This window comes from Poecilia reticulata, chromosome 14 (assembly GCF_904066995.2).
Source record: "Poecilia reticulata chromosome 14, P_reticulata-male-v2, whole genome shotgun sequence".
Lineage (NCBI taxonomy): Eukaryota > Metazoa > Chordata > Actinopteri > Cyprinodontiformes > Poeciliidae > Poecilia > Poecilia reticulata.
In genome coordinates, this window is record NC_088843.1 from 2204967 (window position 1) to 2221540 (window position 16574).

Genomic DNA, 16574 nt, shown 5'->3' on the forward strand with positions numbered 1-16574 from the left:
TATTACACAAAAAGATGTGAAAAATGCATGAAAAGGTTCAGGGACATGACCTGCACCTCATCTGGAGGTCAGCACCAGAAACACCAGAAACATAAACACAATGTACAATGAATACAGCATTAGTGATGCTAGAACATCTTTATGTTCTTATCCTTTAGAAGTAGATAAAATGCCTAACTACCAACAGAAAAAATGTTTAGACTATTTACTTGATTTCTATGTTGGTCACACTGACAGATCACATTTCATGGCAAAAGTTTTTATTTTTTATGAAAGTTTGTTCTTTGCAGCTTACACTCCAATGTAAATCACAGCTGACACGACTGTAACTCGGAGAAAAGATCTTGTGTAATTCAGCAAGACAATGCCAAACCACATTTTGTGTATTTTGTATTAGAAAAGCTCTGTTGTGAAATACATTTCATAGTGGGATTTGTCACACAATAAGGAAAATAGATAAAAGACAAACTCACTTCTAAATGTACCGCAATGCCAAATAATGGCCAAATACTTTATTAGAAGAGATGGTGGACTTACATCTGTCTAATATTTTTTCACTTCTCAGTTTAGACTTTTTTTCTGTCAGTTCTGCTATCGGTGACCCTGTTTGGGTTGCCTGTAACCCAAACTGTCCACCCGGACTTTCTCTCTTCATTTCCTCTTCTTTCCGTTCTGTTCCAGCTGTTTTCATGTGTCAGGACTCTGCTGCTGCAGCTCCGTCACATTTCTAGGTGTGGCTCTTCCTTCCCTCTCACTGCCAATCACAACAGTCTCAGTGTTGTTCCAGGCTGGTACACCTCACCAGTAACCCCAGCCGGCTGGAGCGGCCGCTGCGACCCGCTGCTCCTGCTGAAGAACCCCAGATCAGCCTCATACTGTCCCTGCGCAGGCTGCTGCTCATAGAGCAGACACAATACCCCACGGCCACCCAGAAAATGCAGCGCAAGTTACCATGGCAACAGACGTACACTCACTTGCGATAGCAGCAGAAGCATGCCGGGCCTTTTTATGCTGCCCAGAGACCCATTCTCACATTCCCAACCCGTTGAGTTCAGTTTCATGGTGCAGATCATTTTTTTCTTCTCATTGCCGTCGTTACAAGGTTACATTACACCGTCCTATCAGCCCATCAGCATTCCAGACAAGCACGATCTTTCCCTGACCGTGGCTGATGGAGGCCTCCGTAATTAATTTGGACGGATAACGTCTTGTTTTCGCTTTTCCAGAATGTAAAAAAATGGTGTGCAGTTTTGGGTAAGAAGTAAATATTTTTGATTGCTAGGCAACGGGCCTGGAGCAGAGGCATGGTGCATATTCAAGATGACTTCCCTCTTCCACTGGTCCCAGCCTGCCTGCCTCGGCGCAGCTCCCTCCACCCACTCAGGGTCTCTCTCTCTCTTTCTGTTTCTCTCTCTCTCTCTCATCTCTGCCTCTCTCTTTCTCTCTCTCTCTCTCTCTCATCTCTGCCTCTCTCTTTCTCTCTCTCTCTTTCTCTCTCTCATCTCTGCCTCTCTCTTTCTCTCTCTGTCACAGCTAATAGAGGTCTTCTCTTGCATATCCTCTCAGAAAACTCCCTCCCCCTCCTTGACCTGTTTTGTGGCCTTGGAGTTTTCCAGGACTGCTCCTGCTAATTAACCACAGCAGAGTGACCATTTAGTAATTTGCATCCAGGTTTTATGACCGTTTTCCTCTCCAGTCTGGTGAAAGTGGAAAAACGTTGTCACTGGGCATCAGCGTCATGATACAAGAACAACATCCTGCCGTCTATTTTTGATTGCAGCTGGCTTGTGTAACAGAAAATGACAATTTCCTGTGCTATGAGAGGCGCTTTATTTTAGGAACTTTGTTTGTTTTAGGAGTTGAATGACAAGAAGTTTTTCCAGCTGAACCTTGCTCCACTTTGTTGCCAGAAATTGAACAGATAAGCTTGTCAGCACTTGTGTGAGGTGGCAGAAGAAGAGTTTGAACATAGACTTCAAACATTAACATACATTAAAAGAGAACAACAGACGGGAGGAAACCTATTGGCAACAAAAGGAAAAAATATATACTTGTCTTCTTTTTTTAATAAAAGGCAGTTGTAGTCTTTGCATTTTTTCTGCTCTATAATCTTGTAATTTTGACTTGTCTGTGATTTTATGTTTGCAATGTTTTTATATAATAAGAGCATTGACCTCTCAAAAAATGTTAAAAAGTCAAATTGGGAGAGTCCTAATGGTTTTGCAATTACAAAGTCAAGGAAAAGTGGCTGTGGTGATTCTTCAATAAGTGAAGACTTCATTTCGGTGCAAAGGGAACATGTGAACTAAAAGTGACTAAAAATATTTTAAACAGCAGATATATTCTAAAGGATATGGATCTTTTACTTTACTGAGATTTTGAAAAGGCTGCCAACATTTGCAGGCTCCCCATCCTGCCTTCCTATTATCTGCTCAACATTTTGCTCTTTCACTCTCAGTCTGAATAAACCTCCACATGCCTTTGCATGTAAACCAAATAGCAACTTTTGAAGCAACTTGTTACATCCTTGTGTTTCTTCTATGCTGAAACAGCTAACGTTGAGTCGTCTTCACTCAGAAATACCTTCCACACTGAGGAAGGTTATTGTTAACAGAGTCTGGTAGAAGTTACTAGATGTTTTCACTATGAGAAAAGGTCTGACCTTTGAGTTTCTGACTGGCCAGTCGTCTGTCTGTCCCCATCAAGCTGAAATGCTGCTTTTGTTTTGACCGAGTCCAAGTTGACTGAGAACATTGTGACATCTCATCACACCCCATTGACTTATGATATCTTGAGAAATGCCTGAATTGCAAGTGGTAGCCAGGCAGCACAAAAACTCAAACCACAGAAAGTGTTTCTATAAGGATCACAGAAGTCAGAAACATGTCCATACATCTATTCTGTCAAAGTAAATGTTAGCATTATTAGGAGGCAGAGATGTTTTAGCAGCTTCAAACTCTCTTTACACATTTTAACTCATGTTTTGCTACAATATTTTATTAGATCAAAGTTTGTCATGGGTTGTAATATGCATAGCTAAACCCATCTCCCTCAGACAGCTGTGCTCCAGCCTCAAACTTCAGACTTGCAGATAGAGCAGCACATCAGCAAGTCAAAGACTTTAAATGTCAAAACTGGGTTGTAGTAAAAATTCAGACCAAGGCATGTGCTGATAATGAGGATAGTGCTGTCTCGTTAATGTTGCAACAAATGGTTAGGGATATTCCCATGACCACATAACAGCGCAGATGGTTTAACTCCAACAACATGTGCTGCAAAACCGCAGTATTCACATTACATAGGGACGGAAAAGTTGTCCAATGTCCATTATTCTGCTCATATAAAATGAAAAATAATACAGAAATCCTGTGCATGAAATAATTGGCAAAATTATGAATCACTTGTTAAATAGGTTTCTGGCAACAACGTTTCAGCATAGCTGTGTTGATGTACGGAAACAGCAGAACTTCACAGCTCTCATTTATCATCTGTGTGAAAATATGATCTGGTTGGTGCTTGTGGTTGGACAACATGATCCTCAGTTGGTTGAGTAGCTTGACGCTCTTTATAGTAGCTTCTACAGTAAACGTAGAATCTGCTTTTAAGATTTATAAGCTGAGATTTAGAAATGTCAGTGAAGGTGGTGTCAGGGGCGAGTTTTTAACCAGCTCTGACAGTCGACTCACAGATTTAGCTTCAGTACCACTTGGATCTTTGTAATGTTCTGAATGCTCGTTTACTGCTGTTGTTCTGCTTCACTTTTATTTGGGTTTTGGGTTCTTGAATCAAGAATTTATGCCATCCAGCCGATCTACTGACTGGATATACGTCAAGTATTAAATGCAGGACTTTTCAGCCTAGAAAGGTAGTTGGTTAATGGAAAACTATTGATTTCAAAGTGATTATGGATTCCTCTATGCTGTTCTGAGCCAGTGGGTAGAAATGAAGTAATGAATGTACGTAGAGAGATTGAATGAGTTCTTCAGTAAAAGGGCACACCCATAATCAGATGTAAACCCATAACTCACGCAGTAGAGAGCTGCTCATATTGCTGACTTGTTTCAAATTAGTAAGCAGATCATATAACTGCAAAGAAAAACGGGAAACAAAATTTTGCTTGATTACATAAACTGCACAAAATTCAGAAACAATTCAGTGAAAAGTAATAAAACGGAAAACCCACAAAGTCTCAGATTTCTTGACGTTTTTGCTTGAGAAATGACAGACTTCCTGCTTTTCCAGAATTCATTAAAAATCCAAGTAACTTAGCTAGCTAGCTAAATGTAGTAAAATGCTTTAGATTACATAAAACTCTAAACCAGTACAGCCTATTTACCACAACTTGCCATCAAAACAATTGAACTAATTAAGGTAATTGGTGTTGAGGTCATATGAGTCACTTTCCATTGAACATTGAACTGGATGGATGAACAGTTCAGCTGACAAATATTTATTCACAAACAGCAAAAAATATTTTATTATAATAAACAGCCATATTAGAGAGGTAGGCACCAGTAACCCCCCCCCCCCGACCCACTAAGGGACAAGGGTGTAAAGAAAATGGATGGATGGATGGATATTAGAGAGGAAGGCAGTAATAAATGTAAAATATGTAACAGGTTAATTTGAATCTCTAGTTTTTGTGCCAGTTTACATAAAAGTTAGTCTCAAACACAGACATTCACTACAGGAAGTTAGAAAAGTAGACATTTAAAAATGACCATCAGAAACTTCTTCAAACACTTTGTGACTCTTTAATGTACTTTTTTCAACATGTCTTCACTTCCAGGTGTACTGGACATTTTGCTTCAGATGACAGGATTTGTGAGGGAGTCCTCTCATTATTATTGGTTCAAACATTGAGTCTTGTCACTCAGCCTTTTCCAAAACCATCCATCCATCCATCCATTTTCTTGCACCCTTTTTCCCTCAGTGGGGTCGGGAGGGTTACTGGTGCCCATCTCCAGCCAACGTTTCGGGCGAGAGGCGGGGTCACCCTGGACAGGTCGCCAGTCTGTCGCAGGGCAACACAGAGACACACAGGACACACAACCATGCACACACACACTCACACCTAGGGGCAATTTGGAGAGGCCAATTAACCTGACAGTCATATTTTTGGACTGTGGGAGGAAACCGGAGTACCCGGAGAAAACCCACCATGCACAGGGAGAACATGCAAACTCCATGCAGAAAGACCCCAGGCTGGGAATTGAACCCAGAACCTTCTTGCTGCAAGGCAACAGCTCTACCAACTGCGTCACTGTGCAGCCCTCTTTTCCAAAACCATTTTATTAATTCTATAAAACTCTGATAAGTGCTGATAATGCTGTCTGAAGCATCTATGACATGTTATCTATCTGACCACCTTCATCCTCCATTTCCAGTCCAGGAAACTGAAAGCACTATTGCTCCACACTGAGTTCTTTATTAAATGTTCTTTCTGTATATCTGCAGTAAATAGGGAAAAATATATAGCTTTTTGAGGAATGTTGAACTTTTATAGTTCTACATAAAGAGCTAAAATACAATTAGATGCTGTTGAACCTCCATCACTATAGATGCTGAGATTATTGGATGGAGAAGTGTTGGAGCCACAGTTTTAGAGCAGGGAGCTGATGAATGCTGCTGATGATTTCTGTGTGCTGTTAATGCTGGAACAGGGTGTGGCTGCCTGCAGGCTCTGAGCTCAGCTTCACACTATTCGATCACCAAATACATCATCCATTCATTTCCAGCACACACACACACACATGCACACATGCATGCACACACCATTCGCCTTGTGCTTATGTGTGAGCTCAGCACACTGTGCATGTCCTTTGAACAAAATTATATATTATATTTTTTTATTCATGCAGCTTTGACTGCAGTTTATTACTGTGATGAAACTGTTGGTTTTCTGCCAACAGTGTAAATTGGCTTGCAGAATAATAGTGAAGTTTCACCTTCTCTGCAAACCTGCATCTACCTTTTATTCAAATGAAACCTTTAGTTTCCAAAACTTTTCTGCCTCAAAGATCATTCAGCATTAAATGATTGTCTTATGATTAGATGATTTATTTGGAATTACGATACTTTAGACAGTTATTAGTAGTTTATTTGTACCCTTTTATTTAAAAAATAAAAGAATAAGTTAATTTAAATATCAAACTGTATTTTAAAGAACCTCTGTTCAGTGCAGAATTATCCAGTTCAGGTTGGGTCACTCTGTGTTTTAGATTTGAAGTAGTGGTGCCCAGTTCTAATCCAGATTGCTTAAAAGCACCGAAGGCTTTTTATTCTGGTTCAACAGGAGGTTTTGAAGCTGATACCAACTCTGGCATCCATAACAGCTTGTGGTTAGTCAGTCCTTTATGAGCAAAGAACAATGAGACTGAATGATCCTCTGCCATTGACATGCAATAAATCGTTAACCAAACCCACAACCTAATGGACGATTTAGCTGTTATTTAGCTCAAGAGTTGGACAAGTTTATAAGGAATGTTTTTAGTCATATTTTCTTCTGTTTCCTTCTGACTTCAGAATTGTAAATAATAAATCCAAGACTGTGGATTCCATCTGTAGCTGTTAGATGGATTATAAACGATCAAAGGGACTTTTTTGAAGAACCTTTTTCACTTTTCATCAGTGACGTATTTTTTTCCACGTCTTGCTGTGGCCAATGGATTAGGCATCAGCTTAACTGGACGGTTTGCTCAGAGGCCTCCCTAGCAGCTGTCCAGTTGCCCCTCTGCCAGCTAACATCTCGATCTGCCCCCGAAGCGCCGCGCCCGGTTCCACAGGCAGCTGTAAACTAAAGCAGACATTCAGTAAATCAGCCAAACCCTGAGACTCAGTCTTCCTTCCTGCCCAGTGCCTGTCCTTTGTAGCGATCCGCTTGCATGATGACAACCTGCTGGAGATGACGAGGTGCATCGGCTGCAGGTTTCTCTGTACCAATGCACTGACTTTACACTGCAGGACACATGAATACATTTGATACATTTGGGTGGATTTTCAGCTTTTTTTTAATTGTAGTGCAGTTCATTACAGTATTGTTTGCTTGGCATTGGATTCAATTTGTGGGATTTTATATTATATTGAAAATAGAAGTTCCAGAGCGTACTCTGTTGACTTAAATGTTAATCTGTAATTGGCAAGAAAAACACTTTCAGTAAGAGCTAATGCCTGCTTGCTGTTTGGTCTTCAGAGATGTGGGTTGTTTCATGTTGGTTTTTATCGAGACATGATGCGTTTGTATGGAAACGGCGTCACAGACATGTCCGTCTCTTCCCAGTAATGAATGAATGAGTGAATGAAACATTGTTCATCTCCTCTGGGTGGAAAAAAAAGAGACAAAATGCAGCAACAGAGAAAAAGAGAAGCTCTGTTTAACTAAAAATAGCACTGGAATGAACTCGTACAGAGACAGTTTCTCTTGTTGATGTTTGCTTGACAGTGTTGGAAGCTAAACTATGTCTTTCTTGGAAAGGAAATACACTAAATTCAGATATTCTCTCCTCCCTTCTCCCTGTCTCTCTCTCATCCTTTTCCTTTGCAGAGCGACCGGCTTTTGATCAAAGGTGGGAGGATTGTGAATGATGACCAGTCCTTCCATGCTGATATCTACATGGAAGATGGGCTTATTAAGTAAGTCCCCTGTACTTTATTTCCCATCTACCTTCATCTTCCTATTCAGGTTTTATTTTTATTTTTTTAAGTTTAAAATACATGTTTCCTGTCCTTTCAATTTTCCTTCCTTTGTATGAGAATAGAAAGGTTTAACTATGAAGATTTCTTATAAATAGATGTGAAAATATCATAATATTTGAGAATATTTTAGAAAAATATACATTTTCAGTTCTAATGGGAAACACAAGAGTACATACCATCTAAGTAAAGTAGATGGTAAGTTGGTGTAGCTGTCTAAAATACTTTGAATGCTCTCTGTAAATCTACAAACAAGGTGAGATAAATACTCAAACTTATTTTGTTATTCTGCGAAGCAGAAAGATGATTAAGGTGATAAAAGAGAGCAAAACATGGCAGCTCTTTATTTTTGTGTGCCTCAATACTATTGAATTTTATACTATCAATAACATTTAGAAACCTTCAGTTTTGACAACAAGAGAAGAAGATGGTTGGACAAAGACATTTTAGTCTTGTGTTTTTCTACCCTGTAAAGTTTTTGCCCTCTTTGCTCCTGAGTGAGGCAGTTTAGAAACACTTGGAAAGCCTGGTGTTGCATAATAAACTGCTGGTTGCCTCTAGCACCAGTTAGCTGCTGGCAAGGACACCCTGGCTTCTGTCTGTCTGTCTGTCTGTCTGTCTGTCTGTCTGTCTGTCTGTCTGTAACGTCTGAACCACAGCGGCTTTTCAAAAGCTGGTTTCATAAAATGTTGACAAAGCAAAAAGGTGCTACTCTGAAATCAGTCTACTTTCCTTTGGGTTGATTTACAGAGTTTGGTTTAATTATTTTTTTAAAGTTATTTCTTTTATTGAATGACAGAGAGTTTTAGTTATGAAGCTGATAGTAAATGTTAAGAATGTTGAATATAGTGAAGCAGCTCGTCTCCTGTGTGCCTTTAACACGTCCTCTTCACAGGCAGATTGGAGACAACCTGATTGTCCCAGGAGGAGTTAAAACCATCGAGGCCAACGGAAAGATGGTGATCCCCGGAGGTATCGATATCCACACCCATTTCCAGATGCCGTATCGTGGAACCACAACCGTGGACGACTTTGCACAAGGATCTAAAGCTGCTCTTGCTGGTGGCACAACCATGATTGGTGAGAGTTTTAGGAAAAGCCATCTGCACACTGCGACGCTGATGACAGGCGAAGCCTTAATTATTATTCACAGAGAGTGAAGCCAGAGAAGAGGTTATGGTGTGGGTGAGGGAGCCCAAACAGAAGACAAGAGAAAAGGGAGGGATAGGGGAACGCTGGGCAACCCTCCAAAAAAACAAAAAATACAAAAGACTGAGCAGGGGGCGAGGCTGTTGGGTCGCACAGTAGAACTCTTCTCATGGAAACGGTCTCTCAGTGCATGCTTAGAAATGCTATCATAGTAAAAACCAGATTTTTTTGACTATGATAACAGTGTAACAGTGTCCTACTTTTCTGCAGGACTCTGCTTTGCTGCCTGTCTGCCAGCGAGTCTGTGGGTTCAAACGGCGACAGGCGTAGTGAGCTCTATTCATGAGCTTCATTCACAGAGGGATTATATTCCATGTCGAGATGTGTGACTCAGTGTGTGTTTGTGTCCTCCTTTATAAGCTTCATTTATAAAATATTATGTTTTGATTAGTTATAAAAATGTTCGTAAAGGGGACAGTATGTTGTTGTCAGTGTTGTTAATCTGTTGTTTACTATGTTGTGTGTATTAGTGGCTGACAGTGTTAGCTGTATTACCATAAGCAGATTGGAGCGTCTATAATGAGATATAAAAGTAGTCAGGTGGTGAGCCAGCAGGAGGGCTTCTTTAATGATGGATGAACAGGATGAGTTGGTGCTCAGTGATACAGTAAAGAACAGAAATGTTATTTTAGTTAAAGCACGTACAAAATAATATTCACTAATGTATAAAGTTGTATTCTGCTTCTCATTGAAAAACATGCAAAAAATGATTTATTTTACAATTATGCATATGAACATCCAAACTCTATATTTACCAAATATTTCACTGTTTGTTTTGTGGTATATTTAAATTTCTTGTTTTTCAAGTTTTGTCCTGCCAACAATTTTAACCAGATATGGAAAATCATCAAGAACTGAAATCCTGAGGGCTCAAAATCTAGTCTTTCTGCATGCATATAATAATTATTACTATGAGAAGAGGTAATGCAAGACAGCATGCATGTATAACTGGGTTTTACTATTTTAACACAAAAACAAAATGTCTAAAAGTATGTTATTACAAGATTAACACAAATGTGTAAAACATAATGCCATTGTTTTAAAACAGAAACACAGAAATGATTCCTTCCTGCTTCTAAAACTATGTAACACATTTTTAACATTAGGATTAAGATAATCCCACCCAAGACATTTATTTTGTGCTACTGTTTAAAATCCGAGTCAGCTGTTTCAGATGATCATAACTCTTACAAACATCCTGCTTCAGTGATAAAACAGATGAAAAGTCAGGGATCGACTGCTACAGACTCAAGTTGTGACATAATTTTAAAGTCAGGTTATAAATTTACAGTGAGGTGGATTACTGGAACATTTACACGGATTATATTTACATGGATTACTGGAACATAAAAAGGATACACAACAATTGAATTTAACTAGAAGTTTTCATCTAAAGGTGCTTACCGCAGTTTCATGGCTTCTCTTTTAATTTTACAGAACAAACCACTGCCAGCTGAAATAGGTTAGCAGCTTAAGAAGCCAACCTACAGTTGGCTGCTTGACAGACATGCTGGATAACATGTCAACTGAACTTTCAAAAACATGACCTTGATAACCTCAGTCAGAACCGTTCTTTAAGTTTTCAAGCCGCTACTTTCCACACAGCTGAGTTTATGTCACGTAACCATGAAAAATGTGAGACAAATAGTTTACCAATACTAGAATTGGTGCATTAACTGATCAGAATAATATGCTTCTGTCTAACCAGCCAGTCAAACTGAAATTTGTCTGATTTTGGTCAACTGCCAACTTCCTGAAGGATCTATAAAATATAAAAAACAAAGATTTTCTTTTGACAGTTGAGTCTGTGCATTCAAAAATTCTGCAGAAAACATTGATCGTGTTGACATAAACAAGTAACAACAGGCCTCAACTTTTTCAAGGACATGTTCACCCAGATAGGCAACATTCAATGTGACGTCTGTTTATCCCTGCTGACCCTGTCTGAGTGCTGCAGGAACCAGCTGATTACGCAAGATAAACAACTCACACAGAAAGTAGCAAAACCTGCTCCCATCCCTCTGTCTGGCTGCTCTTTTGTCTGTCCTCTCTGTCTTCATCACCTTATTCTGTGTACAAAACTCTCATTTCAACCCCTCTGCCTCTCTCTTCATTCAACAGTGGATCATGTGATCCCGGAGCCCGGCAGCAGCCTGTTAGAGGCCTACGACCAGTGGAGGCAGTGGGCCGACGAGAAGACCTGCTGTGACTACTCTCTGCATGTGGACGTCACCCACTGGGACGACAGCGTCAAGCAGGAGCTGGACAACCTCATTAAGGAGAAAGGTAGGCCGTGGTGGCGCAACACGACAGTGGGACTTGTGATTCCTTTTTGTTCAACCACAGACTTCAATGTACTTCATCAGGATCACAACTCAAAGTGGTGTATTATTGTGAAGTGGAAGTAAAATAATGCATAATTATGAGGGATTTTTTTGGACAAAAAAGTGTGGAATGCATATGTACCCAGTTCTCTTTACTCTGATGCTCCAAGTGTTCACCTGTGTGCATGAGTCAGTCCAGCTGATGTGTGAACAGCTGGAGCTTTTTGAAGGCCCCAGTAGTTTTAGCAAAATGAGTATCACAAAAACCAAGGATCACACGACAAGGTGATGGAAACAAAATTAAACTTCTTGCACCGACATGCAAAACACAGTAAGAAAATGAATACTGCACATCATCCTGAACACATGGCAGCATCACTGTGTGGAAGCTCTGTCTAGTATGGAAGGTGGTTGGAGTTGAGGGGAAGATGGAGAAACCTAGAAACTGGAAGTTCACCTTCCAGCAGGACAGCAACACTAAACGTACAATAAAATGTTCTTGAAGAAAATGTATTTATGGTCCAGTCAAAGTCTGGACCTAAATCGAATTGTGAATTTGTGGTAACACTTAATTTAAATTTTTATTGACATTCCCTTTCAAATCTAATTGAAATCTCTGTGTCTAGTTGACCAGAAGTTGGCAGGAATCTAATGCCAAAGAGAAATGTGTGGTTGTTAGTGAGCAAAATGAAAGAACAATGGATCATGTGATGGGAACATGCTTGTGATTTTCCAAATTGGACATTTTAAATAAAGTCACATGGTGCTGATACTGGATAACAGCAAAATGATGAAGCTGGTGGTGAAGAACTTATCTGGATGCTGATGTTCTTATTTTGTGCAGGTGTGAACTCGTTCCAGGTCTACATGGCCTACAAGGATTATTATCAGATGAGCAACAGTGAGGTAAAAAAAAAAAAAAAACTTTCAGTATTCATAAAATCTGCATCAGAGCCATGAAATGGATAATAACTGTTATGCAATGTTTTTGGCATGACATGAAGGATAATCAGAGACTGACTCATTATGTTCTTCTGCACATGTTTTTATTCCTAACATGCACACACACACGCACGCACGCACGCACGCACGCACACACACACACACACACACACACTTAAAAAGGGTTGTGGCAACATAATCATATACAGCAGCAACTAAAAATGGTAATATCCACATTTTAAGTGGAATAAGTGTGAAACGAGGAATGCTAATCTTGCAATAATTGATATATTTTCCACAGGAAACATTTTTATGTGTGTATCCCCTGGTCTGTGATGTGTGCAGTAACTGTAAAATAGTTCACGTTCAGACGGTGTGAGGCTGGACGGTTTCTCAGGCAGTCAGAGATCATTTGGTTTTGGGAAGAGCACATGAGGAAACCAGAATAGTGGCTTTGAAAAACTGATGTCATGAACCTCTGAGGAAGTGAGGCACAGCAGCGCAAAAACAACTGCAGCTCATCCCCCACCAGTTTCTCCATTTCTGGAGACCACACGTGGTAATTGCAGTGTGTCCTGGTAAACTTCAACTAAATTGTGGGCCTCTTTGAAATTGGGGCGTATGAGTGACCTGTGAGCTACAGAGTACTGTCTTTTTCTTGTCTTAATGGCTTGGCTTGATCTCAACATTAAAAAATTGTGTTCTCTTTTCCTTGCAGCTCTATGAGGTCTTTACCTTTTTGGCAGAGAGGGGGGGCATTGCCCAGATCCACGCTGAAAACGGCGAGATCATTGCTAAGGTAACAATAAAAAACTTTCCCTTTTCTTTCAAAGCTTGAGAGATCTTCAGCTGTTTGTGTTTAAAGAGATTTATTCCTTTTTAGTTGAGTTCAGCTACGTCTTTCACCTTATCACACTGCATCGTCAGACTAAACGCACCATCTGTAATGGCTGTATTTCCTGCTGGATAGTAATGTGTGGGTGTAGTTTATACAAGGCTGTCCTGCATGAGGTCAAATGAAAGTGAATCAACTGTAATACTGGATGGAATCAAGTAGTTGCTATTAGTCAGAACTCCAAGATGTGCCTGGATTCTATCACTGAGTGCATTTTGGATCTGATTCATTATAAATCTCAGCTCCAGTTTGAAACTTGGACTTGGACGGAGTCTGATTTTTATCAGCTGTAAGACGCAGATTTGTTTGAACTCAGAAAATATATCATAGCCTTGCTTTTGACCCATAAGAACATACACAGCTCGACCTGCTGCTGGAACAGGACAAATCCTTTTGGGACTGATACATTTTTTGTTGCCAGTTTAATATTTTCCTTACAGCAGAAAGAAGCTTTAGGAGGAAATCCTCAGAGCAGTTAGAGAGATGAACCTCTTACCCCATTTTTAATTTTCTATTATTTAAAAAAACTTAAAATGATAATGCTCATCTTTATGGGATATATCTGCATTTTTGTTTGTTTTTCTTCACTAGACCTAGTGGAAATATTTCATTTTTGGCACTAATGACTTGCCGTATAGGTAGGTCATGTATGTAAATCATTAGTTTGCTGTACAGTGAAGATCCCTGAGTCTGCCAGGGATAAACCTTTGGATTGTGGAATCATTTGTGAGTTGCATTGAAGATGGAAAGTTCCTCTGCTTTTCTCTGTCTTTTCTTTCTATGTAAAATAATTCTGGTTCACTCACAGTCTGCTGATCAGGCAGATTTATACTATCACCTTTTAAACTACAAAAGTCAAACTCTATATAAGTGTTAGAACCAAAATGCTTACAGTCAATGTTCCTCCAGTAGTTTTGAACATTTTCCTGCATTTACTTAATACTTTTCATGACAAGTATGCAGCTCTTTGGTATTTAAAAAAAATACCACTCCATTAAAAACACATGTATTTCCAACATCTTTTGCCCCTGAATTCCTATGAAGCCATTCTGACTGCACATTGTGCTAAGTCAGCAGTAAAGAAGTGAAACTAATATGAATTTGTTCATGGTTTGGTTTTAGCCCAGTGTTGCTAAAACGTATTTAGACATGGGACTTTCATTCCCAGGTGCAGTGAGTCTCAGGGCTAATCTAAGCCAGTTGGTCTGCCTCCATGAAGAGCCAACATTTGCACGTGTGCAGATCCTCTGAAGCAGGCTCCTACTTACATGCGTGTGGCCTGACGGAGAGAAAGCACAGAGCAGCGCTCATGAACATCAGAAAGAGCAAAACAATATAAAACAGATTTTTATTCATGAGTGTGACCACATCTTTGCATCTGCTGAAGCGTTCACACCAAAGAAAACTAAGAGAGATTTCTACACGCAATGGAGCACGTCCTTGACTCTAACAGCTTTTGTGTGTGTGTTTAACAGGAGCAAGGCCGGATGCTGCAGATGGGCATCACTGGACCGGAGGGGCATGTGCTGAGCAGGCCAGAGGAGGTTCAACCCTCACACTTTACTTAGCTGCATGAAAAAACTGAAATATTAAAGGAAAGGGGGAAAAAAGACGTTTTGATGAAACTATTTCTCTACAACATTGTGTCTCATGGTTTGACTTCATGTATATTGATTTTTTTTACACACATGAGGTTTCAGGAGAAAGTTTTCTCATTCCACCAGTTGTTGCTCTAGAAAAAATCAGCAAAATGAAAGATAACAGGTCCAACTCGGCAAAGTTTCGTCTTTTATCTTGACTATTTATTTAATCTCATTATTTCAAATCTTGGTAAACATAATTTTTGGCAAGCAGAGGTCAAGCTGCATTATATCTGTCAACATTGTTCATATTTAGTTGTAATTTTTCGGACATCCAAACTGGACATGCTGACTCAGTAAGCAGCTGAAGTGTTTGCATCACATTTTAAAGTGTGAAATAACTGCAGGATATTTTACCATCCTGGACTTAAGGTTACTTATTGTGTCAAACTGATACAAACATTAAATTGAAGACACTTCCTCAAATATTTCTTCTGAAAATCTCACACTCTTTGATGTAACACAAAGGGAAATCATGTGCTGCATCATCTGATCCTATTTAGATTCATCTCAACATCTGTGTGCTGCTTTTATTAAATTACTTTCTAACCAGTTTTATTTGATACCACAAAGAGAATCCTCAATGTTTCCAGTTAATATTGTGTAGTTCAGGGTTCAGGCTGATCCAGTCTGGTTCAACTCACCTGAATCAAATGAATAGTTCATCAGCAGCTCCTGCAGAGCCGTGCTGAGGGGCCAGTTCGGCTGTTTGAATCGTCTGTGTTGGGCACAAAGTATTATGTAATTATGAAGGGGAAAATAACAGATTTATACCAAGGAGCTAATTAGATCTAATTCTAATTAAATGTTCAGGTTGTTTTGTGAGAAAATATGAAAAAGTTAAGGGCATTTGAAAGCCACCACATGCCGTCATTCAGCCCTGACAGCTCATAATTTGATATTTTTATGTAAATGCTAATGGGAATAACATTTCCGTTTAACCACATGAAACATGGTGCTTGTGCCTCCTCTGCAGCTGGAGGCTGAGGCTGTGTTTCGGGCCGTAACCATCGCAAGCCAAACCAACTGTCCACTCTACGTAACCCGAGTCATGAGCAAGAGTGCCGCGGACATCATCTCACAGGCCCGAAAAAAAGGTACTGAGAAGAGTTTTTAAAAATGAGCACCAGGTTACTGACAAAAAGGCGTTTAACTCGTCTCGTTTGTTCAAGGCCTGAACTGAGGGATGTGAATGTAAACTGTAAAATAACACATGGATGCAAAAATAAATGAGCACAAGAGAAGAAAATGTGTTTGTTTGTCTGGTTATAAAAACTACATTAGACAAAACTGTGCTAACCTCAGATCACCTTCTGTTATGTTTATATGCACTCCCTGAATGACTTTATAAGCTGGAGACCTTTCGATTGGATCCGTTCCCAAGTTCCTTCCTTACAAATCTGGAAAACATGAATCCCTGACATGTAAGAGCAAATGACTGGAAACAAAAGCAGGAGAAAAGACGAGTTCCTGACAGGAATTAAACCCCCATCATCACCAAAATCTCACTACAAACACAAACAGCTTTCAAACAAGATGCTGTAAATAAATATGATTATTCTGCTCATGACTGTGGACATGGTATTTTAATCACTGTTATCTCCTTCTCAGGAAATGTGGTGTTTGGGGAGCCAATCACAGCCAGTCTGGGGACGGATGGGACACATTACTGGAGCAAGAACTGGGCCAAAGCTGCTTCTTTTGTTACATCCCCTCCTCTCAGCCCTGATCCCACCACTCCAGACTACCTGAACACACTGCTGGCAAGGTGAGGCGCACAGCGCTGCTTTACAAGTGCATTTAAAAAATTCAGATATCAACACATGTTCATTTATTTCAATAATTTATTTCCTTGAATGATATAAAGATTAA

General features: G+C 39.7%; 1 protein-coding gene across 3 annotated transcripts in view; it reads left to right on the forward strand.

The window, feature by feature from the left end:
* dpysl3 (dihydropyrimidinase like 3) overlaps positions 1-16574 on the forward strand; it is a 40052-nt gene that overhangs the window by 11736 nt on the left and 11742 nt on the right. For all 3 annotated transcript variants that reach the window (XM_081615272.1, XM_081615273.1, XM_081615274.1), the window contains exons 2-9: positions 7544-7632; positions 8588-8772; positions 11023-11187; positions 12070-12131; positions 12886-12966; positions 14538-14606; positions 15679-15799; positions 16314-16470. In XM_081615272.1, the coding sequence (XP_081471398.1) occupies positions 7544-7632; positions 8588-8772; positions 11023-11187; positions 12070-12131; positions 12886-12966; positions 14538-14606; positions 15679-15799; positions 16314-16470 (929 nt within the window). The remainder of the gene's footprint in view (positions 1-7543; positions 7633-8587; positions 8773-11022; positions 11188-12069; positions 12132-12885; positions 12967-14537; positions 14607-15678; positions 15800-16313; positions 16471-16574) is intronic.